This window comes from Mus caroli, unplaced genomic scaffold, assembly GCF_978045245.1.
Source record: "Mus caroli unplaced genomic scaffold, Mus_caroli_1 scaffold_9, whole genome shotgun sequence".
NCBI lineage: Eukaryota > Metazoa > Chordata > Mammalia > Rodentia > Muridae > Mus > Mus caroli.
This window is the reverse complement of record NW_028227264.1, coordinates 24,787,109-24,813,244: the sequence shown is the minus strand read 5'-3', so window position 1 is coordinate 24,813,244 and position 26,136 is coordinate 24,787,109. Positions and strand designations below refer to the sequence as shown.

At 36.2% G+C, this 26,136-nt stretch overlaps 1 protein-coding gene across 4 annotated transcripts in view; it reads left to right on the top strand.

Moving 5' to 3' along the window:
* Positions 1-26,136, top strand: part of Lama2 (laminin subunit alpha 2) — a 621,901-nt gene that overhangs the window by 335,461 nt on the left and 260,304 nt on the right. For all 4 annotated transcript variants that reach the window (XM_085842707.1, XM_085842706.1, XM_085842705.1 and 1 more), the window contains exons 13-16: positions 4,592-4,693; positions 6,204-6,415; positions 18,102-18,213; positions 25,446-25,559. In XM_085842707.1, coding sequence (XP_085698833.1) covers positions 4,592-4,693; positions 6,204-6,415; positions 18,102-18,213; positions 25,446-25,559 — 540 coding nt within the window. The remainder of the gene's footprint in view (positions 1-4,591; positions 4,694-6,203; positions 6,416-18,101; positions 18,214-25,445; positions 25,560-26,136) is intronic.

Sequence of the window (26,136 nt, the reverse complement as noted above, 5' to 3'; positions counted from 1 at the left end):
CTCTGCAGTATGAAGCAGAGTGTTCTGGGTATACGCCCAGGAGCAGTATAGCTACATCATGTGCGTTCTTAAAAACCTATAGACATGTCTTAAAATATGTACACACATACACATAAAAAAATTTAAATGGAGTTACCCTGTAATATGGTAACAGTGCTCCTATAAGACTCTATTCATTAGAAAATAAAATCTCCAGCACTGAGGTGTCTTTCTGAGTTGATGACCAGTGGGATTTGGCGGAGATACCACTAAGCACAGTAAGCTGTTGCCCTTTCTCTCAGTAATCCTTCTGAACCTGGAGCTAAGATTCTGTTGCTGAACTCACCACATACTTGAATCATAAACTAGAGAAATGAAGCTGGTACTGATTTGGATAATGTTCAGGGACTAGCATTTATAGTTTAGAAAGGTGTTATGTAGGCTATCAGAGAAAAGTAGCCTTACTTAGCTTCAATTGATGTGAATGGCATCAATGCCTGTAAATGGTCACTGATACAATAGCAGCATGAATTCTATGGAAATATCCAGCTTTCCTCCTATAGAAACTATACTGTGAAGTGTCTTGCCTCCTAAAGCAAAGTTTCTAGAGTATATCATCTCGTTTTTGCAACCTCCGCATCTATGTTGCTATATGCTAATTATCCATTTGCTGTAAATATAACAAAATCTTAAATCTCTTTTGTTGATTTTGCTTCTTCTATAACCTGATACCCTATGCCTTGTTTTATTCTAATAATCTCTGGGGAAAACAAAACTGTGTTTCTATTTCAGTGTGATGAATGTATAGACAACCAGAACAGGACTTTGAAATTCAGTGAGTAGATTAAACATTGAACCCATACATACTGTAAATACTTATATAGGAAGAAGGGATAATGTTCCAAAATTTTATTCTCTTAAGTCTTCAGAATCCAGAAAGATGAATCACTTGTCCTGTCTGTTATACTAAACAGAAACAGAGAACTATGTTTAATTTATCTGTCTCAGTATTACAGAGCCTTTTAGCCATTTCATTTCATTATATTCCTCTTGAAATATTTGCTCTGGTAAGAAGAAGCAAATATTGGGTTTTACAGTCCATTTACTGTGATAACAGTGATGATAATCTAACATCACAGAACTGAAGCCTATTCCCTGAGAAGAATTTCCTCTCCAGGTACAATGGCCTCAAGAGTGTGCCTCATCTCATACTCCATCAATTTATATTTCTTGAAACTTAGTGGAATAAACACAAATACAACCCCAGACCCAGTACTTTGGTAAAGCTACTTTTTATGAATTAGCTTAAGTCATTTATACTCACTACTGAAAAACTTTCTTGATTGATTCAATCTTTAATGCAAAGCGTGCCATGTATACCATGTTGCTATGCTACACAGGTGTCCCATTTTGCATGGAAACAACAATGTTATGGACAAACTATTTCTTTCCAATGAAGGGAGAATTAAAGCAGATACTCATAGGAAGGAGGTATCTGTAATGTTCTGTTCTTAATGGAGTACTGGAGAGTGTAGAATTTAGCCCTAAACTACATCCTAGAATAGAAGGTTGATTGTCTTTCCAGTGAGAAATTACTTCTTCGCTTTTTTTATTAGATGTTTTCTTTATTTGCATTTCAAATTTTATCCCCTTTCCTCATTTCCCCTATGAAAATCCCCCTATCCCATTCCCCCTCCCCCTGCTCACTATCCCACCCACTCCTGATTTTCTGTCCTGGCGTTCCCCTACAATGGGGCATTGAGCCTTCACAAGGTCAAGGGCCTCTCGTCTCACTGATGTCCCACAAGGCCATCCTCTGCTACATATGTGGCTGAAGCCTTGAGTCCCTCTTTGTGTACTCTTTGACTGGTGGTTTCGTCCCTGGGAGCTGGGAGGTAGTGGTTGGTTCATATTGTTGTTCTTCCTATGAAGCTTAAAAACCCTTCAGCTCCTTGGGTCCTTTCTCTGGCTCCTACATTGGGGACCCTGTCTGTGCTCAGTCCTATGGATAGCTGTGAGCTTCCACTTCTGTATTTGTCAGGCACTGGTAGAGCCTCTCAGAAGACAGCTATATCAGGCTCCTGTCAGCAAGTACTTGTTGGGATCCACAATAGTGTCTGGGTTTGTTAAATATATATGGGATGGATCCCCAGTGGGACAGTCACTTGATGTCCTTTCCTTCAGTTTCTGCTCCAAACTTTGTCTCTGTATCTCCTCCCATGGATATTTTGATCCCCCTTCTAAGAAGGACCAAAGTATCCACACTGTGGTCTTCCTTCTTGAGCTTCATGTGATCTGTGAATGGTATCTTGGTTATTCTGAACTTCTGGGCTAATATCTACTCATCAGTGAGTGTGTATTCTCAATAAATTTACTTTTCTTAGTATTTAAAAGGTTTACAGCATTAATATCTTATGGGGATAGTCTAATCAACCCAGTAAATACAATAACCACATGGAAGTGACCTGAACTGCCCTACTTCTATCTGTGCAAAGCCCCATTTCTCTAGCTCATGGAGAGATAGCAAGAAAGCTTTCCTACAGCATGGGAGTACATTAGCTGCTCTATTGATGTACTACAACATTTAATAAAATCATGAAAATGAACTAATTTGGAAGCCCCAATGATAGGATTTATAAACGGATTATAGAAAGCCCCAAAATAATGGCAAATTAACTACATGTAGTACACATTTTCCACAGACATCATGTTTTGATGTAATATTCAATGAATGCTATTGAGCATATCTGTATCCCTTCTAGAACCCTTCAGCTCGAATACTCATGATGTTTTATAATAATTCCTTACTATACTTCAGAAGGATTAAAAAATGTTTTTCCTTATAGTTTGGCTGTTAAGACATTAACCAGGCAAACAGAAAAGTATTTGAGCTTCTAAAAACCTACAGGGATTCTAGAAGAAATTCTCTAGCAAGAACATTCTAATTTGAAAATTATTTAATAATGTAAGAACAATTGGGTTGCATACAAAGTTACTAAATTAAAATGCACCATTTGCCTTGGTCCAGTAATGGAAGTTTAAAAAACGATCAACTTAACTCCTAGAAAGATTCAGGAAATGAAGGTAAAGGTGGGTATATTGAATAATTGAGATATTAGACAATCATTTAATATACAACTCTGAGTTCAGTTATGTCACCAAAAATTTATATGCCACAGTCCCCGTTACCTCAGACAAGATTAAGATTCCAAGTTGGAATCTTTAATGTCTACCTCCTGCTGCATCTGTTTATTAATTTAGAAAACACTAAATAATTCAGATTTCTTTGAGATATTAATAAAATCAGTGCAGACTTTTTAGCCTCTCACTGATATGTCTTTGGTTGGAACAAACTGGCTATGTGAAATGTTAGATGCTTATCTTAACAGAGCTAAAACCTTGGTATACAGATTCATCTCCCATCACTTATAATAATTCCAACTGCCATTGTCTAGGCAGACATTTATCATTTTATGTATGAAAAGACATTAGAGTAGCACATTTCTCCATGGAGTGGGGGAATCTTTTCTGAATTTCGGTCCCTCTAGAGTACGATATAATGAGCTCTTCTAAGCCAATGCTGAGCTGCAATGTAAAATCCTGTGTAATGAGCCATACCAAACACTGTGTGGCCCCTTATGAGACAACTCAAGAGATCAGAATTCCTCCTCCATCCACTGCCACTCCAGGCAGTGCCTTCTGGTCAGGGTCTGCCAGGAAAGGACAAGTAGAGCCCATGTCCACAAAGCTGCCACTCTGCGTATCAGCACAAAGCAAGCAGCAGAATACAAATCATCAGCTTTGCTCCAGGAATGTCTTTGTTTACAGTGCCAGGGAAGAATTCTTAAAAGCTTGCCACATTTGCATTGAGTCTATCACTCACAGATCTAACTTTGATTCCTACCCTGTAAAATGATCTTGTGTTCCATTGAAAAATATATTTGTACAAGGTTAATATCAGTGTCAGAAAATGCAGGCATCGAGCAGACCTTAGAAGGAATGAAGTTTGCTTAATGAAAGGGGGGGGGAGGGAATAGCATTCATTCAAAGTAGCTTATTTGATAACATAGGCAAGTGTAGAACTTCTCAGACAACTCTGATTGAATTTGCATGTAAATTTTGTAGCTAAACTTTAATTTTCTTTGACCAATAATGTTTTTCAACTTAGCTCATTTTCTATGTAAAGTGTCTTTCAAGTGGAAGAATGTCTTTGTTGAGTGCCTTCAGAGTCACAGAATGTAATGTAACCATAGGGATGCAAGGAAAACTGTCCACTGACCCTTCTCTGGTTGGGGATGCTGAGACTAGAACTTAAGAGTAAGAAGATAACAGAGGAGTCTGTGATTAGAACCTACCTTCTTTCATCAAGCCTTCATTACTGGGAAAATCGTACATGGATTTATATTTATGTCAAGCTTGCTGTTGATGAGCAAAGGGTCACATGAAGGTTATTCCTACAGAAATGTCTGTCGTCTTCACTTTGAACTCTGGTGATTGCTGCTTGTCCAAGTATTTCCCTCCACAATAATAAAATGATTTTAATGTAATATATAAAATATTATTAAAAAAAAACCTCCTTTGCTGAAATTATCATGCATCTCTTCTCTTCCAGCTTGCAGCTGTTGGAGGACACTTGTCATTTACCATCTCATATGGCCTCGAAGAAGAGGAAGATGATACAGAAAAAATCCTTCAGCTGATGATTATCTTTGAGGTAGGAAAATAAAAGTATCACGTTCCAAACATATGCTATCTCTATTTACCTTAGGTCATTCACACTGCTTGTAATACAAGTTAGCTGACATATATTTACACACTATGAAAGAAAATACACCTTAGCAGGTTCATGCCATGCACATGTTTTAATCTGAAACCTATCAAGAAATATAAATAAATGAGTTCTGATGAAAAAGGAGAATATTCAGAAATACTTTGAAACTGGAAGTTAAAACATGATCATATTTCCATGCTGATAAGTTGTATGATTCATGTGTTTAGGTCAGTACAGATTTATATAACACGTTATATTGTAGGTTCTATTGTTTGCTTTTTGCTTTGGTATTCAAAAGGAAAGAGGGAAGGTAACTTAGTTGTTAAGCTGTTGGTAACTCCTGACTTCAAAATCTTACTTTAAGAAGAAAAGATACAAGATAAGCTGCATTTGAGAACTAGAAGGACCTTCATGGTTCCAAATGCTATTATAGTCACCTGTTTAGAACTCTTACTTCCTCACATTGTGGTGATAAATTCTTCAGTCATGTATGTACCCATGGGCACACACATGCATGTGGGTTAGTGGTTCCAAATGAAAGGTGCTGACTAAGCTTCAGGCTCTGTTTTTGCCAAGAGATTTCATTGCTTTTGGGTCAGTGTCAAAAATTACAAATTACCCTCTTAGAGTGAATTTCTTTCTGAATAGAATGAAGTAATTTAGGATTCATATGAACATAGAACCACATGTGTAATAAAAGTTCTCTTATGCATAAAGATTAAGAGATGATGTATTGCCAGACAGTGGTGGCACATGCCTTTAATCCTAGCACTTGGAAGGTAGAGGCAGACAGATTTCTGAGTTTGAGGCCAGCCTGGTGTATAGAATGAGTTCTAGGACAGCCAGGGATACACAGAGAAACCCTGGGGGTGGGGGAAGAGAGAGAGAGAGAGAGAGAGAGAGAGAGAGAGAGCATGAGCATGAATGTATCTCTAAAATGTTACATGAAAATAGTTACTTGAATGCCCTCATTAAATGTAAATGATTCTTATCATGAGGCCACTGTCTTAATTTGAACATTGGAGTGCAGATCTTTCCTTTTGTAGAAATCTAAAATCTTTTTATATACATGTTAGTGAAAGTTCCCTCCCTAATTTCTCTAATTCTTATCTCTGCCATAAATATATGATACTTTCATGCTTCCACGAAGCAAAACTGTTTGTAATGACATATGCATATGAGATGTATATTACTTCAATTAATAGAGAATGCAAGCATATACAAAATTATAATGGTAGACTTTGTAATGGAGTAGATGAAGAGTGACCCTCATGTTGCTTAGTCTTTGCTTCATGTGCCCCAGAAATATGCTAAATGATGGAGAATAACTGACCTTAAGTTAGAGCCCTCATGAGGATAATCTTGAGTAGAGAAACAAAATTCAGAGGACCATTCTAGGTTTTGTACCTTTCTTGCAATTTTATCTACATATACTTTCTTTTTCCTCCTTTAGGGAAATAACTTAAGAATCAGCACAGCGTATAAGGAGGTGTACTTAGAGCCATCTGAAGAACACGTTGAGGAGGTGCCACTCAAAGAAGAGGCCTTTACCATACATGGAACAAATTTGCCAGTCACTAGAAAAGATTTCATGATTGTTCTCACAAATTTGGAGAGAGTCCTTATGCAAATCACATACAACTTAGGGATGGACGCCATCTTCAGGTAAGACCTAGAACTCCACCTCCCAGAGTTGTATGTGTATCTGAGGCACATTTTAAAAGGTCTAGGTTTGTGGCTTTAAGTAAAAAGAAAAAAATAATAAGCATAAGTTCTGGTTTCTATGAGGTAATTATATACAACCTTTAGATTTTAAATGTTGAGAACAATGTATTAGACTTCTAATACTGATAAATCCTCTACAATTTTAATGACCCACTATTGACAAACAAAAGGACAGTTTCTTTTATGGCATCTCAGATTGTGAAATACTGAAGATATATGATTGCAAGGTGCTCATATTCAGAAAGTGGGTTGTAAAATATTTTTTCTATTAAGCAATTAACTAGTTTCTAATAGTATATAGATTGTAATAAGAAATAGAGGCCTCTTCACTTACATAATTACACATTTCTTTATAAAACACTATGGTACTATGATAGGAAAGAGTAGGAGATTTTGAAAATTAAATAAATTCTATAGATCTTGGCAATTTATTGGTATTTGTGGAACCTCAATTTTAAGTTCAATAAAGCCCATAACAATACCTATCTTATCCCTTAGGGGTATGGTTAAATGATACTTAATTTGGACATTTTAAAAAGCTAGTTCCTTTTTAGTATCCATATATTTGACTATAAAGAAAGAACCATGACTTGAGCCAAACTGATTTCCAAAGTCTGACTAAAATCTCCTATGTTTCTAATCTGTCGGATAAAAATTTCGTTTCATACATATTGGAATATGATTTTCCTACTTTTTAAAAATCTAGTTAGTAAGGCAAAATATCATTGCACCTTCACTCTCAATCAGATTAAGTTGGAAGACTAAGTTAGATGCCACATGGACAACTGATATACCTTTATTCAGAGCCATAGTTCTTACTCTGGAATTTTCAGTAGCAGATTCTACCATAATTATTTGCTAGTGCTGCCGAGCTGTCTTCCACTTGTAATATTTTAGCAAATTCCAATCATCATTATCATTTCCCAAAGGAGGGAGCTGCAGATTCATAAACAAAATCATTGCCAAACAATGTACCTCTTTTGCATAGGCAATTCTGCTAGAAGCTGGGCTAACGTGCTATAAAGATGAGAGGCAGTACTTAGGAATTAATTATGTTTTTCCTGTTTAGTAAATAGAGATTGTCATGATGTTTAAACAGTATAAAGAAATGAGTCCTCAGCTTTCAAAGTGAATGACAATCAAATTGACCAAAAGTGGCTGGAGAGCTTATTTCTTGTTGTTGCATTGTTTCTCAGGCAATTTAATTCAAAGACACTTCCTCCTGATTTATGTCAGACAATTTCAAAGTCTACCCATGTTAAAAGCATTGGTTTCATTTAAATCCTTCTGGGGTTCTCTCTGAACTTATGAATGTGGTCATGGAGTGTGGCTATGTGGACAGACTTAGCAGCTTTTCAAGCAGGTGACTGCTTTTTGCCACCCTTATTTCTGAAGTGCTGCTGTCCAAGAAGTGGAGATAGGGTCAGATTGAAGCCCCAGCTCATTCTAGGAGAGCTGAAAGTCAGCATGAATCCTGAATCAGTAAGCTTGCCATATTTTATTTATCTCTGATCTACCAATAAATTGAGTCATATTTGTAAAACACTGCTTGAACTGATTTCAACTTGTGTTGCACAGTAGGCTTCTGAGTTGGTATGTTTTTATGTAAGCACAAGGAAATTGAAGCTATTGCAACAACAATTCATATTTAGCCCTACTGAAGGGTAGTTATCTCAGCAAAATGGGCTTAGGTTTGCCCAGTTACACGGTTAGGTGGAATTGGATAGGAAACTGAGCTGTGGGTCAAGGATTTTGACTCCTGTTTCCGACACAGCTACTTAATAGTTGTAAACATGAATATGGCTTTGACCTCTTTGTGCTCCACTCACTTCATTTCTGAAACAAGAAAGACAATTGCCTCACCAACTTCAGAAGGTCACTTTGGGAATGGAATTAGAGAATTGCTAAAATACTTTTCTAACAGAAAATCTGCTAACACATATGAAGTATTTATATCTGACCAATCTCATTATAGGCGAATATGCTTTCTATAAATATCATGTAGGCTTGAAGATATTCAGCATATGAAATATCCTGCCATATCCACAAATGATTGTTTACTGCCATGCTTATCCAGAATGCTGAAAGATTCACTCAGTATGGCTAATTGATGTCCTGTTTATGATCTAATTTAGTAAGGTGAATAGAAAACATAAATATACACTATTTTTTCAGAAGGTGAGGTGAAGGCATGTAACAGTGGCTTAGCACACAAGCCATCAGTACCATTTTGGATACCTAGCTTCCTCATAAATCTCCGATGAGGATGAAGACTTGCCTGGAATCTTATTACTTAAGAAGTAGAGACGGGATTGTTCCCTAAAGCAAGCTAGGCTAGAAAATTTGATAAACTTCAGGCTTAAGTGAAAGACATGTCTCAGAATGTGAAGTGGATATCTATCCAAAAAGACATCCAGTATGAACCTCTGGCTCTAAGTATATACTCATTCGTACATATATTCATGTATAAGCACACATACACAGACACATATAAAAATAAACAAATGTAAGATAAATCAAGTGCTTGCATGTATTTCTCCTTAAAGTTATCCAACTCTTGGCTTTAGTAATATCCTTGACAATTAACTTAAGCAAAATATTTCCCAAGTCCCTACAAGACACACAACTCTTCTCAAACTGTCTTCCTTCTGCCCCTACAATCGACATTATTGTAGTTCACTACAATTTACTCCTTTGGATATTATTGCATTTCCCTTAACTCCTGAGAGCAGAAGATATGATTTGCAATGCAATAGGCCAAAATAGGAACCCATGTGATTTGCACCTTCCCTGAACAGGACCATTGAACTGCCAGTGGTAAGACTTCCTAGGGTTTATTCACCAACCAGAAAATAAACAACCTTAAATTCCAACAGGACATGGAGGTCAGCACCCTGACTTTTTCGTCTTCTAATTACTGAAGAAAGGTTAACTTTTAGAAATCCTTCTACAGGCCTGGATCAGCTATCAGAATTTGAAGTAGCTACCATGATAGAATCAATTCCATTGAGACTTTCTCAAGAGAATATTTCAAATGCATTCACTGAATGCAAACAAATACAGAATATTTAAAAATACACATTTAAAATATTTATTATCCTATTTCTTTGCCCCTCTGTATCTTGACGTACCATAGGAACAGCTGGTGCTGTAGGATCCAGAAGAGGGCGTAGTTCACCTGGAGCTGGGGTTCTAGGCAGGTGTGAGCTGCTTTGTAGGTGCTAGGAATCAAGCCTGGGTTCTCTGGCACAGCGCCTCTTAACTGATGAGCCATGTTTCCAGTTCCACTTGAAAATGTTATTATTTGACATATAGCACTTATACATATTCATGAGTTTCATAAATAATTTTATTCAGATATATTGTGCCTTTTCAACTCACCCTCATACAGATCCTTTTAAAGCCAAGATATTTTTATGTGAATTTCGTAGTGAATTTAGGAGTTTTGTATTGAATAGAATCTGATAGAGTTTGTATTATAAATTATCTAGGAAAAGCCTTAAGAGCAAAATCATCTGATAATCAGAGACATGAAGTTGATGGGTACATACTTTGTCCACATTTGAAATGAACCATCCAGGTGTCCATATTTTAAAGAAATATGTTGAGAACGAGCACCAGGACTTTTAAAGAACATACTTCTCATCCTGCTGTTGATGAGAGGTAGAGCCAAGGCTTAAGCCCACAAGCATTTCATCCAGAGTCTTTAACGCGTGTCTGTAAATATTTGACTCATTCAGTCTGCAAACACATATTGAGCATCTGCCTAAACGTGTTCATCTGCCTAAATCTCAGTGCTCAGCCTTGTAAACTGGTGGAAGCAATATCTGAATTTCTGGACTAAAGATGAGGGGAGAGACCAATGCCTGTATAACATCTGATTTAGCAGCATACATTGGGATGCAATGTGGAGCAATGAACTCAAAGAAAGGGTTACCCAGAATAGACGCAAGATGCATATATTTATAATTATATAATGTACACCGCAATATGAGTAAACACTTTGTGTATTTGAATGGCTAAGGAAAAGGAGGTGAAATCTTACACTAGAATTTCATGTTTTTAGAAATGCTTGTAGTAGCATCAGAATCTATCATTTATTTCTTCTACTTGACATAGATCAAAATGTTTGGAGAAGAACTGAGGAGATGAAATTGCTTAGTAAATGCACTGCTTGGCTCACAAGCATGAGGACTAGAATTTAGAGCCCTAGCAGCAATTCTCAACTATAATCCCAACACCCTGGAGGTGGAGATAATTAGTACCTATGAGGCAGTGGACAGTCAATCTAGCACTACAGGTATAGAGAGTGAGAAATCACCTTTTTAAAAATGAGGTGAGGAAATATTGCTAAAGATATCCAACACTGACCTCGTGCATGCTCACATGCATGCTTTTGGCACACACAAGCAGATTATATACACAAACATTACATGCACCATACACAAACATGTATCTCCCCCACATATGCACAAACATACCGTACACACCCAAATACACAGATACTGTAGACATACAACACACACATAACTGCTATACATATAACACACACAGACCTCTTCCACATATATACACACAATGTACACACATGTCACGCATGCACACACCTGACACACACATAGCACACATCACAAACACAATTTTATCTTTATATGTATATATATTTTTTCAAATCATAATAACAAAAGTCAGTTAAAGCACTTGATAACACACACACACACACAGGACATACACATATCTCATACCACAAACATACCACATACACCTCCTATAACACATGCACACCCCCCCACACACACACATATACAATTGAGGTTGAGTAATTCTGTTCTCCCAGAAGCTCCTTTTGACCACTAAGTCATTCTGTTGCCTCTATAGAAGAAATGAGGTAGAAATGACCAGTCACCTCTAATGAGAGTGACTTTGTAAAAATCCCCAAAGAGTAGTAGCCAGACCTGCTTGTGGTATTAGTTAAACTCAGACTCACCCATGTTCATCCAGCCTTTCAATGCTGAGCTAAAACCCCAGCTCTCTTCTTGTTCTGTATTTGAAGCATAGTTTTGCTGAGATGTCTTGGATGACTCTGCAGCCCCAACTCTTTGTAGCACAAGCAAGCCTTGAACTGTCCTTGTTCTTACCTTAGTATTCCTCCTTGATTCCAAGTGCTGGTATCAAAAGCCTATATAGCAAGGCTCAGTTTTGAGGCTCATGCTGAATCACTGCTTTGGGTTTTGACAAATGTAAACAGAATAAAGTACTTTACTAGCAATAAAATCTTTCTATGTTGATTAGTCCCAAGTTAAATGTTTTAAGCTCAATAAAATGAAAGTCTCTGACTAAGTAAAATGTGTGTAGAAAAGTAAAGGCAAGTGATACCAGTGCTTCATCTTGTTTTGGTGGTTTTAGTTTTACCATGACTTAGTCAACTTTGTTGAGAAGTTTAATCAAACAAAAACTTATTAACAGGACAGTGTCTGATGTGACTCATGTATTTTCCACAATGACTTGTAGTCATGTCTTCTCTCTCCATCCATCATCTTGTCTGTATTTTCAAGTCATTGTAAGGAGAATCAGTTCAGGCACTTGACATCTTTGATAATGCTTTGAGAGTTCATGCATTTTCAATGTTCAATACTTTATTGCTGCCAACACTTTGTGTTTAAATGAATGCAGCCTGGTATCAAGAACAGCAAATGACCATATTGAGGAGGAAAGAAATAAGCTGCAGTCTCCTTCCTGGGTAACACTTAAAACTGTTAGATGCATTAAAACCCCATTTAACAAACAGCAGAACTTAATGAACATTGGGACTGCTCAGTGAATACTAATGTGGAATATTACAAGGAAAGATGGTTTAGTGTTGAAATTTCTCACAGCTCAAAATGGTTGCACAGATTAAGGAGACAAACATCTGCTGTTTAAAAGACAAAGGAGACTTGACAGTTCACTGAAAATATTTTTTGTTTTGTATCTTCATTTTAAAATTATTCCTTAAAGAACTCAAATGATCATTCTACATTTCCTTTCTTTTGGTTTTCCATGTCAATTTTATAATGAAATCCTGAAAAATATCTGCCTTTATAAATCAAACTGCTAGTTAGTAAGCTCTTTTATACAGTAATCAACTAATTTATCAACAGTGAAACCATTTGCTTCTTAATGATCAGAATTATAGGCTTAATATTTGAAAGTACATTAATTTTAGGCACCTACACACCATGATGTATTAAGGACATTTCTGGCTTCTGGTTATAAACCCAAACTTACCTTTTCCCATTTTTTTTTCTGTAGCAGATCAAATATATAATTTAACTTTTACTTATGGCTTTTTATTATTTTTTTTGAAACATGGATGGACCTGTTGACATTGGCTATTTTAGACATCACATGTAATGTGACTGTATTCTATTCACCTAACTTATGTGTATTTTAATTAATCCTCAATATGTCTACCATTTATCCAAGCATCCATTTATTTCTTAATACATTTAACTATCCATCCATGTATTTATCCAAAGTTCATAAGATTCACCTAAGACCACCTGCATTTCAGATATTTACGTTACTATTCATAAAAGTAGCAAAACTAGAGTCATGATGTAGCAACTAAAATAATTTTATGGTTGAGGTCACCAGAACATAAAGAACCAACTGTATTAAAGGGCTACAGAATTTAAAAGGTTGAAAAACACAAATCTAGATAGAAGTGGCTGCTATATGATATTGTGAATATCCTAAATGATATAATTGCACCCTTTAAAATGAAAGATGAGCTCGTGAAGTTCTACCCTTAACTGTGGAATTATTGACAATTCATAGAGGAATGAAAGGAAGAAGGAAAGGATGGAGAGATGGAAAGAGATAGAGCTTTTCTTCAGGAATAGAGCCCTATAGAACTCTATTCTATAGCCCTATACACATGTGCTGGTGGATACCCCTACACCTGAGCATGTAGAGGAAGCAGTAAGAGAACTCACACTCATTTTGTTTTTTTTGTTTTTTTTTTCAATTTGTTTGTTTTATAGAACGGAAAAGGGATTGGGGAAATAGAGGAGGAGCTGAAGAGGAAGGGATGGGGAATGTATTTGATCAAAATATATGTGGGTATGGAATTCTCAACTAATAAAAAACTTACTAATTTTATTTTGGGGATGTAATTTTATTTAAATACTTATTTATTTAAATATTTATTTATTTATTTAATTTTACACTCTAGACTCCATTCCACTCCCAGTCCACCCTCCAACCGTTCAACATCCCATACCTCCACCCCACCCCCCATCTCCACAAGGATATCCCCATTCCCCTAACCCCACCACACCAGACCTTCAAACTCCCCAAGGCCTCCAGTTTCCTGAGGGCCAGATGCACCCTCTCCAACTGAACCCAGACTAAAACAGTAAGAGATAAATAAGGAAATGTCCATGAAAGTATATCTTTCATGTATAGGGTTATCTTATGTGCAAAAACTCCACTTTGTGATTTATTTTTAAGTAAACCCTGTGTAGAAACACCATAAAGACTGCCTGTTAATAAGACCTTTCACCAAGATGTTCAATGAAAGCACTCAAAAATCGTGCTTACTGTGTGGATATACATTTAAAGATTTCAGATGTCACTAAGTTCCCAGAAGATGCCATCTACCTATTTAAAAGACTCAATTGAATTTCCCTTTCTGCTTCAAGGATTATATAGAAATTAATACATATTCCAATGGTCTATCCAGATATCAGGAAGGGAAAAAATGAACAGCAACAAAAGAAAAGAAATAAAAGAATGTAACTTTCAACAAATAAACACACCAATGATCTGAACACTTAGTTCTCCAAAGAAGAAATACAAATAGCCAATAGATAAAGCAGACATTAAAACTGCTTTAGATTCCAACTCATTCCACTGAGATGTTTAACATCAAGAAAACAAATGACGGCAAATATGAGTGACAAATTGAGAATGAGGAGTCTTTATAGTTAGTGGGAAGGTAAGCTGGTATAGCCACTGTAGAAATCAGTGTAGGGCTTTTAAAAACACTAGAAACAGCATGACCACATGATCCAGCTACCACTCCGTATGATCCATGACCGTACTACTCCTCAACCGCCACTTAACCAAAATATTCTTCATCTTGCCCCAGAGGTACTTGCATATCGATGTTTACAGCTGCTCTATTCATAACAGCAAGTAAAGGATTCACAGCATACCTCTAGCTTGTACCTTCTTTCTGCCCTCTCTTTCACAAAGTTCCCAAGCCTGGGAGAGAGTGGTGCCTATATAGGTAGACTCCACTGTTGCTAAATCTCATCAGTTTTAATGGTTTTGAGACTCTGCATTGACCAATGTCCACTGCAAAAAGAAACATCTTTGATGAAAGTTGAGAAAAAGACCAATCTGTGGGTATAAATATCAAAACTTAGAAGGCAAATTGGCACCATGACCATTTAGCAAGACAGTAGTAATAAGTTCAGCCCTAGGGTGTATGTTCTCCCAGTCATGACATTTTGGACATAATCCAATTAGAATGAGTTTAATTACTGGTTATCCCCGTAACAACATGTCACTATTTTCTCCAGCTAAGTTATTACTGTACCTCATGGGGTTCACAGATTACTAGGACCATTGGTGGCTTTTTCTTTCGAAGAACTTGAATAGCAGTGTTCAGTGCTCTTAAACAAGTCAGAAGGGAAATTTCAGCTCAGACCCAATCTTATTCCTCAATATCCTACAACCCAAGTGTTTGGTGTCCTTTTGTTTGTTTGTTTGTTTTGTTTTTTGTTTTTCTGAGACAGGGTTTCTCTGTGTAGCCCTGGCTCTCCTGGAACTCACTCTGTAGACCAGGCTGGCCTCGAACACAGAAATCTGCCTGCCTCTGCCTCCCAAGTGCTGGGATTAAAGGTGTGCACCACCAAGCAATATGGTTTTATGTTCTAATTCTGGTGGGCAATAGAAGACATTAACAGTAGCCTGTATTGTTTGACATACCCTGAGCTTCTTTGAACAAATAGCTTATAGAGAGTTATTCCATATGTGATACTGGGATTGTTATTTGATGATCTGATCATTTACCAATGTCTTATTTAAACAGAATTTTTTTTGAGACATGATTTTTCTGTGTAACTTATACCAACCTGGAGTTTCTTTCACTAGTTTCATGATTTCTTACATTTATGACTTTGATCAATTTTGCCTTTTTTCCCCTTTGGTCATTAATATTTTTTGGTTTTTGCTGTTTGTTTTTTGTTTAGTTATGTGTAGAGAGGGAGATAAAGTTCAGGTTTGGTCATCTGCATACAGATCTCTCTGCACTGTTGAAGGTGTTGTCATTTTTATATTTTTTATTTTAACTTTTTTTTATTCTTTGTGAGTTTTACTTCATGCACCCCACTCCCACTCATCTCTCACCTCTTCAAATCTGCCCTGTGTCCTTGCTACATTCCCTAACAAAAATCAAAAACAAAAACTGAAAACAATCCACAAAGCATCAAAATTATCTCATATTAGAAGCTATAGTGTGTCACGTTATGTTCCACAGCATACCCTTTTGTCCACACATCTTTGCAAATGTTCATTGCAATGAGTCACTGGTCTGGTTCAAGGCCTTGTGCCTTCTGTTACACCATCAATACTAGATTCTCACCAAGACTCCACTTGGTTATCCTGATGTTGCCTCCTGTTTTGGAGATCCTGAAGGTTTAGATCTGTAGGACAGGCCCTTTAACACATTCCAACAGTTCATAGATGGAGTAGATGTTGGCGTGGGTCAACTCAGATCTGGGCCTGGCTAGAAGCTGAGTTGGTTAGCCTGACAACTCTCCTATACCACACAACCAGGGCAGGCTCTCCAGCACTGTGCCTGCCAGCTCACCCAATGCTCCAGCCAGCAAGGGGAAGGGCCAGCTCTTCTGCTCTAACGTATGTTTTTGATACCTTTTAAAAAATGCATTGTGTATGTGTTTTTGTACTCTCTTTTCTTATTCCATTGGCCGTATAGTTATTTATTTATTTATTTATTTATTTATTTATTTATTTATTTATTTATTGTCAGTGTTCTGATCATCAGGTCACTATGGCTCCACAGAATATTTTGAAATCTGCTACTGTGTTTCATCCAGAGTTGCTGAAGTCTCTGTGTTACAGGGCGCTAATATTTCCTTTTAAATTATAGAATTGTTAATTCTCTTTTGGTTTTTAGCTCCATAAAGAATGATATTAATATTTTAATGAAGTTGCATTGAACATATATATGTATTAGACTTTGCAGTAATACTGGATAATAAAGTCATTGAACTCTAGATAGCGTTGTTGTTTCCTCTTCCATTTCTGTCACTGTTTTTCTAATTTTCATTCTAGAAGAACTTATTTCCTGCATTAATTTATTACATGATACTTTTAGAATTAAATTGATTTTCTAATTTCTTTCTCAGGATTGTTGTTGATAGTGTGCAAAAATACTCCTATATTTTAAATGCTGATTTTTTTATATTATTCTAGCCATTGTTTTTCTTGATAAATAACTATACAGTTATACATATACATGGTATATATAGAAGGTGACATGTAGACTTCAAGTAGAGTAATTTGACTTCTTTATTAACCATTTGAATAATTTCTGTTTCTTTGCCTTGGAAATTTTTTCTAAATACATATTTTGATTACACTGTGACAAGTTAAAGCGAGTTAAAAAGCTTCCTTATCACTGTGAAAGGATTCCTGACGGCAACAACTGAAGAGAGGAGAAGCATATTTTGGCTCATAATTGAGATTGATGGAAACAACAACTTAAGAACAAGTATATTATGTCTCCATAGACTAAGATGCAGAAAAAGTTTGGCTAGAAGCACAGATGAACTATAATCCTCAAAACATGCATGTATAGTTTTCTGCCAGTTACCCAATATCCACAGATTCTATACTCTTTAAAAACAATACCATCATCTAAAGGGTATGTTCAAACACATAAATGTTTTGAAGACATTTTCATATAGTATAGTTTGTTGAATCCCAGTGGGTTGGGAAGCAGAAATATCATAAGGCAGAAATAGAGTTGAACTATAATCTTCAAGAACAAAATCTGTGGCTCCACATCTGTTAACTCCTGCTATGTGGGAGACTGCACAGTCATCCCAAAACACCACCACTGGTGGGTGATCAACTATTCAAGACTCCATGTGAAGCTATATAGGATACTTTAAATGTAAATCATAGTCATAAATTATTGCTACATTATATATAATACCTAATATATAAGATTAGTGTTATATAAATAGATTTTTATGCATTATTTAGAAAATAATGATAAAGAGTATTTTAAAATATTAAAGATAATTTAAAAAGAAAAGAAAGCTTGCATAATTTGACAAAAAAAAAAAAGTCTGTAGATGCTCGTACAAATACAAGTGTTTTTCTCAGTATTTTCAGTCCACACTGGTTAAATTCATGGATGCAGAGTCCATTGGTAGTCAATATTGAGTCTATAATAAAAGATGGAACAATCAAGTTATAGAAGCATTATTTCAACATAATAACTCCTTCATATTTACATTGTTACAGCTATTTGCATATCACCATCCATCTGGCTTCAAAATACTTCATAGTTTCTATACTTACTATGTCATTCCTCTCTTCCCAGACTGAGTTCTGTCAATCTTGAATCTGCTGTCCCTTATCCTACTGATAGACGTATCGCAACTGATGTGGAAGTTTGCCAGTGTCCACCCGGGTACAGTGGCAGCTCTTGTGAAGTAAGTCTGTAAAAATCAATCCTTCAGACAGTGTGACTAATGAACTGCTCTAAAATGGATGCTTTGACAATGTCGGCCTGTGACTGCCTAGACAAGTTATATACTTATATAAAATTGTAATCCTTTGATAATTTCATAGATGATTTTGATGAAATGTGATGATATCTAGCCTTCCTTCCCTCCAACAGGTCACTGGGACCTCCCAATGAGTTCTTTTTTCTAATTTGTGTGTACTTTCTGATTGCTGATTGTAATTTTCTAATTCCAATGAGTGTCACACATATGTGTGTGGATGTGAACCATCTTATACAACATGAACAGCCTAGTCCAGAGTAGCCATAACCTCAGAAAAGAATGATTCTCCCTCTCCTAGCAGCTATCAATTGCCAATAGCTTCTCAGTTAGGTATAGGGCCTAGGGAACCCCTCCTTCATCCATGCTAAATTAATGGAGTAATTAGAATGTCTACCTAGAGGTCATGGCTTTTAAATAGATTATAACCATGTATTTTCAAAGCTAAAGAGCCCTTTGAAGTATTTTATCCTACTGTAACTGTGATTTCTGTGTTTCTTCCCTTTTTAGCCAGCAAGGTGTTAATGGTAGCAAAAAAATATTCCAAATATTTTTAGTTTATTTCTACTAAGACATGGACATATGTTTATTTCTACTGTCTCTCCCCCTTTTATACCCTATTATCCTTCCCTTCTCTTTTTTTCTGAAGAAAGTATTCAAGGCCCAGTCTTCTAAAGCACTCAATCCTTAAAGCTTCCAGAGTAGAGTGTGTGGGAGAAATAACAGCTCCTGAAAACTTTTTTCCACTCCTGGGGACCTGAAGCTTGAAAAAAAATTTAATAGTATGGAATAGAGTTTATTTAGGGCATTGGTAGGGGAGTTGAGGGAGTAGTAGAGACAGAGAAAGGGGGAGAGGGAGAGACAGAGACAAACAGAGACAGACAGAGAGAGTAGAGGAGTAGAGGGTAGAGGAATAGTGGCTGACCAGAAAAGTGCAGAGAGAGACAGGGAGGGTAATGGGGAGAGAAGTGATGGAGGGGGAAGAGGGTATGGAAGTAAAAGAGCATGAGAAAAAGAGTGAAGCTTAAGATCTTGTTGTATTATTGTTCTAGAATTCTAATTTTAAAAAGCAATGTTTCTTAATAACTTGGTATATCATTTTAGAATAATTTTAAAGAGATTAATTCTGTTTTAGGTAGTTTGAAACTTGATTTATTTGAAATCTCTCTCTCTCTCTCTCTCTCTCTCTGTGTGTGTGTGTGTGTGTGTGTGTGTGTGTGTGTGTGTGTGTGTGTGATTTTTCTAGGTGGAAGGAATGGCTTGTAGATAAATAAGAGTTTAAGTTTCATTAAGATGGTATCTTGAAGGAATCATTTGAGTGCTCTGAGATATTCCCCTCTACAATACTACTTATGCCATTTGTAGAAACACTCGAGGCATAACTTTGCTGGTTCTCATGTGCTTTAAAGTAATGCAAGCTTCCAGAGACTACACAGAGCTTAAAGCCATGTTCGTGACTAATGTGTTTTCTTTTAACCTGGGTACAGATTTGCCCAGCTAGAAATGAAACTAACTGGAATTCATTGAAGTACTTGCTTTTGCAAAATTTATAGAGATAAGAGAAAAATTGTCATGGATATGAATTAGTTTTGTCAACTCAAATTTGATTTTACATATAAAACACATGCTGTACTTGATAAGATATTCCTTTATTACAAGCCTTCCAGTTTTAATTTCAAACGAAGCAGCTCCCTTTGAAGCTTTAAACTCCTGTTTCAGTTGGAATAATAAATGTTCTTCTTCTCCTTTTGCTTTTAATATAGTCCCACTTTACTCTCATCTCTTCCTATAAACATTTTTGCTAAATGTCCATTGAGTATAAAATCATTTGAATATTTTAGACTCATTCAATTATAAGCTTTCTTTCCTTTTTCCTTTAGAAATATTTTTATAAGTTATATATTTAGTACATTTTATGAATTCATATACATACATATATATATATATATATATAACAACAATAAGTATACAGTGCAATCTCTGTCCTTAAAGATCTAGTGATCTGTGTATCTAGACAAAACAAATACCACTAGGAAATTGAATCACAGCACTCCTGTAATTAAAGGAGCAGTAAGTAAGAGGTGCATATCGTAATGGCAATAATTATTCAAAGCCTGAGCTGTTCAGTGTACGAAGATGTCTGGGAAAGTATCATGGACAACTTAAGAAGCAATAGAGTGGAAGAAAGAAGCATGCAAACATGGAAATAATGAAAAAATAGAGAAGGGAAAGCAAAAGCTTCAACTTCTTGTAGTATAATAATTGATAATTATTTGAAATGGCTAAAAGGACTTAGTTGGGTCAGGGCAATGAATGTTTAAACTCTGGACATCCTTGTCTTTATTTAACCACTGTAAACCCCTGAAGATTTTATCAAATTTTTCTTCTGCAGAGGAAGTATTCTCCATCTCTAACCTTGACTGGTTTTGTTTGCCTTGATCATTGAGCTGAGTTCTTAGGGCCAATCACTCTCATTTTGTTATCACTAATATTCTGGGATATGGTTGAGTAAACTACTAATTTGATAAGTCAACAGTTTATACAGTCAACATCCCATCATATGACCCTATTACTAAGTCAGTCTCTTTTATTTAAGGTGGGGGTCACAATGTGGATTCTGAATGATAGTTGATGGATTATTTTTTATTATCAAATTTTACTTCAAACTGCTATAGTAGCAAAGTATTAGTGGCAATTCTTTCTTTTTTTCTTTGAGACAGGGTTTCTCTGTGTAGCCCTGGATGTCCTGGAACTCACTTTGTAGACCAGGATAGCCTTGAACTCAGAAATCTGCCTGCCTCTGCCTCCCAAGTGTTGGGATTAAAGACGTGCGTCACCACTGCCCGGCTAGTGGCAATTCTTCATGAAGAATAGCAACCTTTTAAATAAACAAGATCATAAACTAGTATTACAACAGTACTTTGGGCTTTAGAGGATTTTATATGATTATTTTAGTAAGTCTTATAATAATATAGGTTGTATGCTATCCATACCTAATAACAAAAATATTCCTCTTGCTCTAATGACTCATGGCAGATACATTTCTACTCTATGTTGAACACTGACTTCTGAATGTTTTTCTATTATTTTTTGTCTTTCATTGTATTTTATACCATATGAATTTCTATGGCTAGTTTCTAACATTTCATACCTAACATTTTATAATTTGCTTTTCTGATAGATGTAGAAGTGAAAATGAAATAGGCTAGTAATAAAAGTTTTAGGCTGACTGCTTTCTTTTCTATAAAATTGAATTAATACTAACTACATTCCAGATGTATTTATATTTTCATTTAACTGACAATTTTTGATGAGGATATATATTTGAGACAATTAAGGTCTTAGACACAAATGTTTTAAGTATTACAGATGTTGAGTATAAAAATGTCACTGAAGGTGAAAAGACGGATCTGCAATTAAGAGTACTGGCTTTTCTTCCAGGTGATGCTGATTATGTTCTCAGCTCCCATATGGTGGCTCATAAACATCTGTAACTCAAGTCCCAGAGAATACAGTGCCCTCTCCTAGCTTGCTGAGGCACCAGACACACATATGAGTAACAGACATACAAGCAGAATATAAAATAAATAAATACAATTTAAGTAGCTGAAATAAAGGTGATGTGAATGAATGTATGAGTGTACATATACAAAAACTGGAGGAGCTAGTTATAAAAAGTCAGTATAGGCTTTCTGTGGTGATGTCAAACTGAATGGTGAAGAACCAAAGCACAGCTGTTATATAAAGAGACCGTGAAGTGGTGATATTAAGCTATGAGTGGGCAAATGTAGCCAAAGCTTAATACACAGGGGAAAGGGTAACCCATGGTATGATTTGAGAAGCCTGGAATTGCCTAATAAGAATTTGAGATTTAATTTATTTATTTATTTTTTTCCTGGTGCTGGTATTTTATTTCTTTGTGTACAATTAGGCCATGAATTCGTATGGAATGGGCTCCAACAGCTCAGGCTCTTTTCCGTTAGTCCTCACAAAGTGTGCTTCTCTGGGTGGTGCAGGCTGGCGCTTCAGCTGCACCCAGGTGCCCTTCTCTTTGGCTTCCTTTTTCTTCTGGTCGTTCTCCTTCACCCGCTTCAGGAAGCTGTCCCTGCTCTTTGAGTGCTTGATGTGCTCAATCCGCACATTGATCCTCTTGGCTAGAATTTTGCCCTTAACCTGCTTGTTGACAATGATGCCCACGGCATGCTGGGTGACATTGTAGACTCTTCCGGTTTTGCCGTGGTAGCACTTATGGGGCATTCCTTTTTGAACAGTGCCCATTCCCTTGATGTCTACAATATCACCCTTCTTGTAGATTCGCATGTATGTGGCCAAAGGAACAACGCCATGTTTCCTAAAAGGCCTAGAGAACATATACCGGGTGCCTCTCCTCTTTCCCTTTGTGTTCGTCATTTTGGCGAGTTACTGGAAGATGGCTGTGGCGGCCGTTGAGATTTAATTTAAATGTCATGAAAAAAAATGAGAGGCTGTGATTTGACAAGTGACAAAATGTGATGCCATCAGCTGAAATGGAGAAGATTTGGAAAGGGATATTTTGATTGGTGAAAGAGAAAAATTAAGAGTCACTTTGAGAAATAAGTCTCTTTGGACAGTCTCTGAGGCCCATGTCAGTGTCTAATTAGAATGAGCACATTTCTATGGATTGCTGAGTGTTTGGAGCCAAGTCACCAAATAAATTATTCAAGAAAGAACATGAAGATTAAGATAAAGCGTAATGTGCAGAGGTCTTATGATAACAATCCATTGAATCCTAGTAGGAAGAATGACAGAGAGAAAGGATAGAACTTTGTGAGAGTGTGATGGCTTAGAGTTGGAGAAAGAAGCAATTGAGGAAGAGAGGACTCACCTGGTTACATGACAACGATGATGGCTGAAATAGAATAGAGTTGTAGGATTTTAATTGGCTACCTTGAACTTTTAGGCAAGAGCAAAATCAATTTTGCTTGAGTAGATGTAAAAATGGAGTGAAGTGTGCAAGATCATTGAGGCGAAAAGGGTATTCAGTTTTACTAGAAACAAGTCAGTTGCACATTATGAGGGTGATTTTGCTATTTCTGTCTTATGTGATAATTTTACCTGGAGACAATAGACCATATTTTCACAAGGATAGTAATTATTCAATTAAAAAAAACTTGAGGAAAAGGCTGTTGTAAAAATATAAACTGGGTCTAGATTCTGAGTGAAATAATACTCTTTTAGAATACTTTGCTCTCCCAATTCCTATTATTTCAGAGGGGGCATAGGCAGAGAGGTGTGGCTATATATTTTGGTGTTAGTTGGTTTATAGGTAGAAAGATGAGTATAATGGCTTTAATTTTTCTGTGAGTAGTAATATAAATTCCATGGCTAAGGAAAGGGTACATCAGTTTCTTTTCTGTTGCTGTACAAAGATACAATGTACAAAAGAACGTACAGAAGAAAGCATCCCACTAACAGTTTCAGAGGGTTATAGGCTATGATAGAAACGCCAACATGTTGGTAGGAACAGCTCAGAGCTCACATCTTGATTTGCAAACAGGAAATAGAGGTCATGTTGTGAATTGATCATAGTCTTGTGATATGCCAAAGCCGACTCTCCTCAGTAGCTTACCTCCTCAAGGAAAGCCACACCTCTGAATCCTCCCTAAATAGGTCCACAAAACAGAAACAGCATACTCAAGTGTATGAGCATATATTCATTCAAGCCACTGGAAAGAATAAGTATCTGGAATGGTTTTAGAAAGAGGACTGATTCAAGTACATTTCAGTACTATGTTTTTAAAACGTGTTAAAGAACAGACCCTGAGGACCTGATTTGACAAAAATAAATCACATCTCTTTGTCAACATCTTTACCTCCATCTGAATAGTGTCGGCTTAAAGGTCTTGAAAAAATATGTTAGAGAAAGAATCATTTGTATTGAAACAGAGAAAAATGTACTGAAAAGAGAAAAGAAATTAGAACCATTGTGTCTGTACCGCTCAAATTAAGAGGAAAAAAGATTTATTTTCTTCTCAGATAAGAAATATCAGTCTATCTTTTTCATATGTTTGTTATTGTTGTTCAAATAGAAGAAGGCTCCTCACATCCTGAGGTAAAAGAATCATTTTCAACATGACACAGCATAGTTCTATATAGTTTATTACTTCAGTGGTTTTCTCTAGTTTCCATTTCCTTCCAACAACAGGATCTGTTTTGACATATAATGGTATACTCAACTGTCCAGAAACAGAAAATAACTTACAAGATGCAATTTCAAACTCAGGGTAGCATAAATATCCAGAGGGCAGCAATATTTGCACATTTTTTACATCTTCTCTCGTCAATGGAAGTCCACACTCTAAGGCAATATAAAGAACAAGGAGAGAAGCTATGGGGTGCTTATCCAAAAGTAAAACCTGCCATGCAAATATCCCACTGTAATTGGTTTTATGTTTCCAAATAATTTTGCTTCAAATTAAAAAGTACCAGTGGTGAATATAAGCATACTTACAGTCAAATAACATAAATGAAATAGCAAGGCAATGTATGCTAAATCAGTCATAGTCTATTTTATATAAATTTGAGAAAGCATAACATACAGGTGAAATCAAAGATGGAATATATGAATTCTGAACATGTACAAGTCACTGGGTATGTTTTCAAGTGAAACATGGGGAGACGGATATGTCTTCCAAATGATTCCAAAGATTTTATGTAAGTATCAGCATTAGGGGCAGTCAGTATGGGTTGGGGGGGGGGGGAGGTAGCCTGTGCCAAGAACCACTCTGTGTTGACATTGTGTACTTTGTTGGCCTAAGATTCTCTATGGCTCCTTTCATGCTGGCTGCTTTTCTCAGGACCCTTCCTTCTGTTTTCTTGTTTGTGCTTTTTTTCTTTGAGACTGTCATATTTCAATTCTTTAGATCTGTGCCTTATTTTACCATTTCAGAAGAGACACCAAGCTAATGCTTCCTCTAATCCCATACCCGCCAATAACAGTCAGGTCAGTACAATCCCCGGTGTCAGGGGTAATAGGAGGGTAGTAATGTTTCAATAATAGATCCACTTTGACAAGCACATTTGCTGAGTTCACTACCTGAGTTATTTTCTATTATCATGAAAAAGGAAACTACCTTTATTTTTAATACTGAAAGGTGACTGAAACCTTATCTTTTTTTTAGACATGTTGGCCTAGGTACCGAAGAGTTAACGGCACTATTTTTGGTGGCATTTGTGAACCATGTCAGTGCTTTGCTCATGCAGAAGCATGTGATGACATCACAGGAGAATGTCTGGTAAGTCTTTCTCTGTTGAAGATACTGAGTGACAAGGCTGAAATTCACTCAGCAAACCCTGGAATTTGATTGCTACCTTTGCAACATTGAGCATGTGGGTCAAGAAGTGATGTGTCAAAACATCTTTATCCAGAAGTGAGTTAGAAACTAAGAATTCTGTTTCATATGTGATCTCCCTAGCAACTATGAAAAAAGTGATTTTTTTCATATTGTCTAACAACTTAATTGGGATCAAATACATCATTATAAACTGTAACTAATTACTCAGATACACATCTACTCTTAATATATATGCATTCTACCTCTTCTATAAATCTTTTTAAAGTGGACTGTTCTAAAACATAAAATGATTTATATCCCTATAACATGAAAAACATAAAATGCAACCATTAAGATAAAACAATTTACATTGTTACACTTTAGAGGTTTCTTTCACATTAGAATTTGTGTATATTGAATATTTTTACTTGAACTCTTGAGCATTGAGATCAGCTTAGATGCTGTACATGGATTTTAAAATATTAAACACATATAATGCCTCTTCAGCAGATTGTTCCTTCTTGTACAGTTGGCTGGT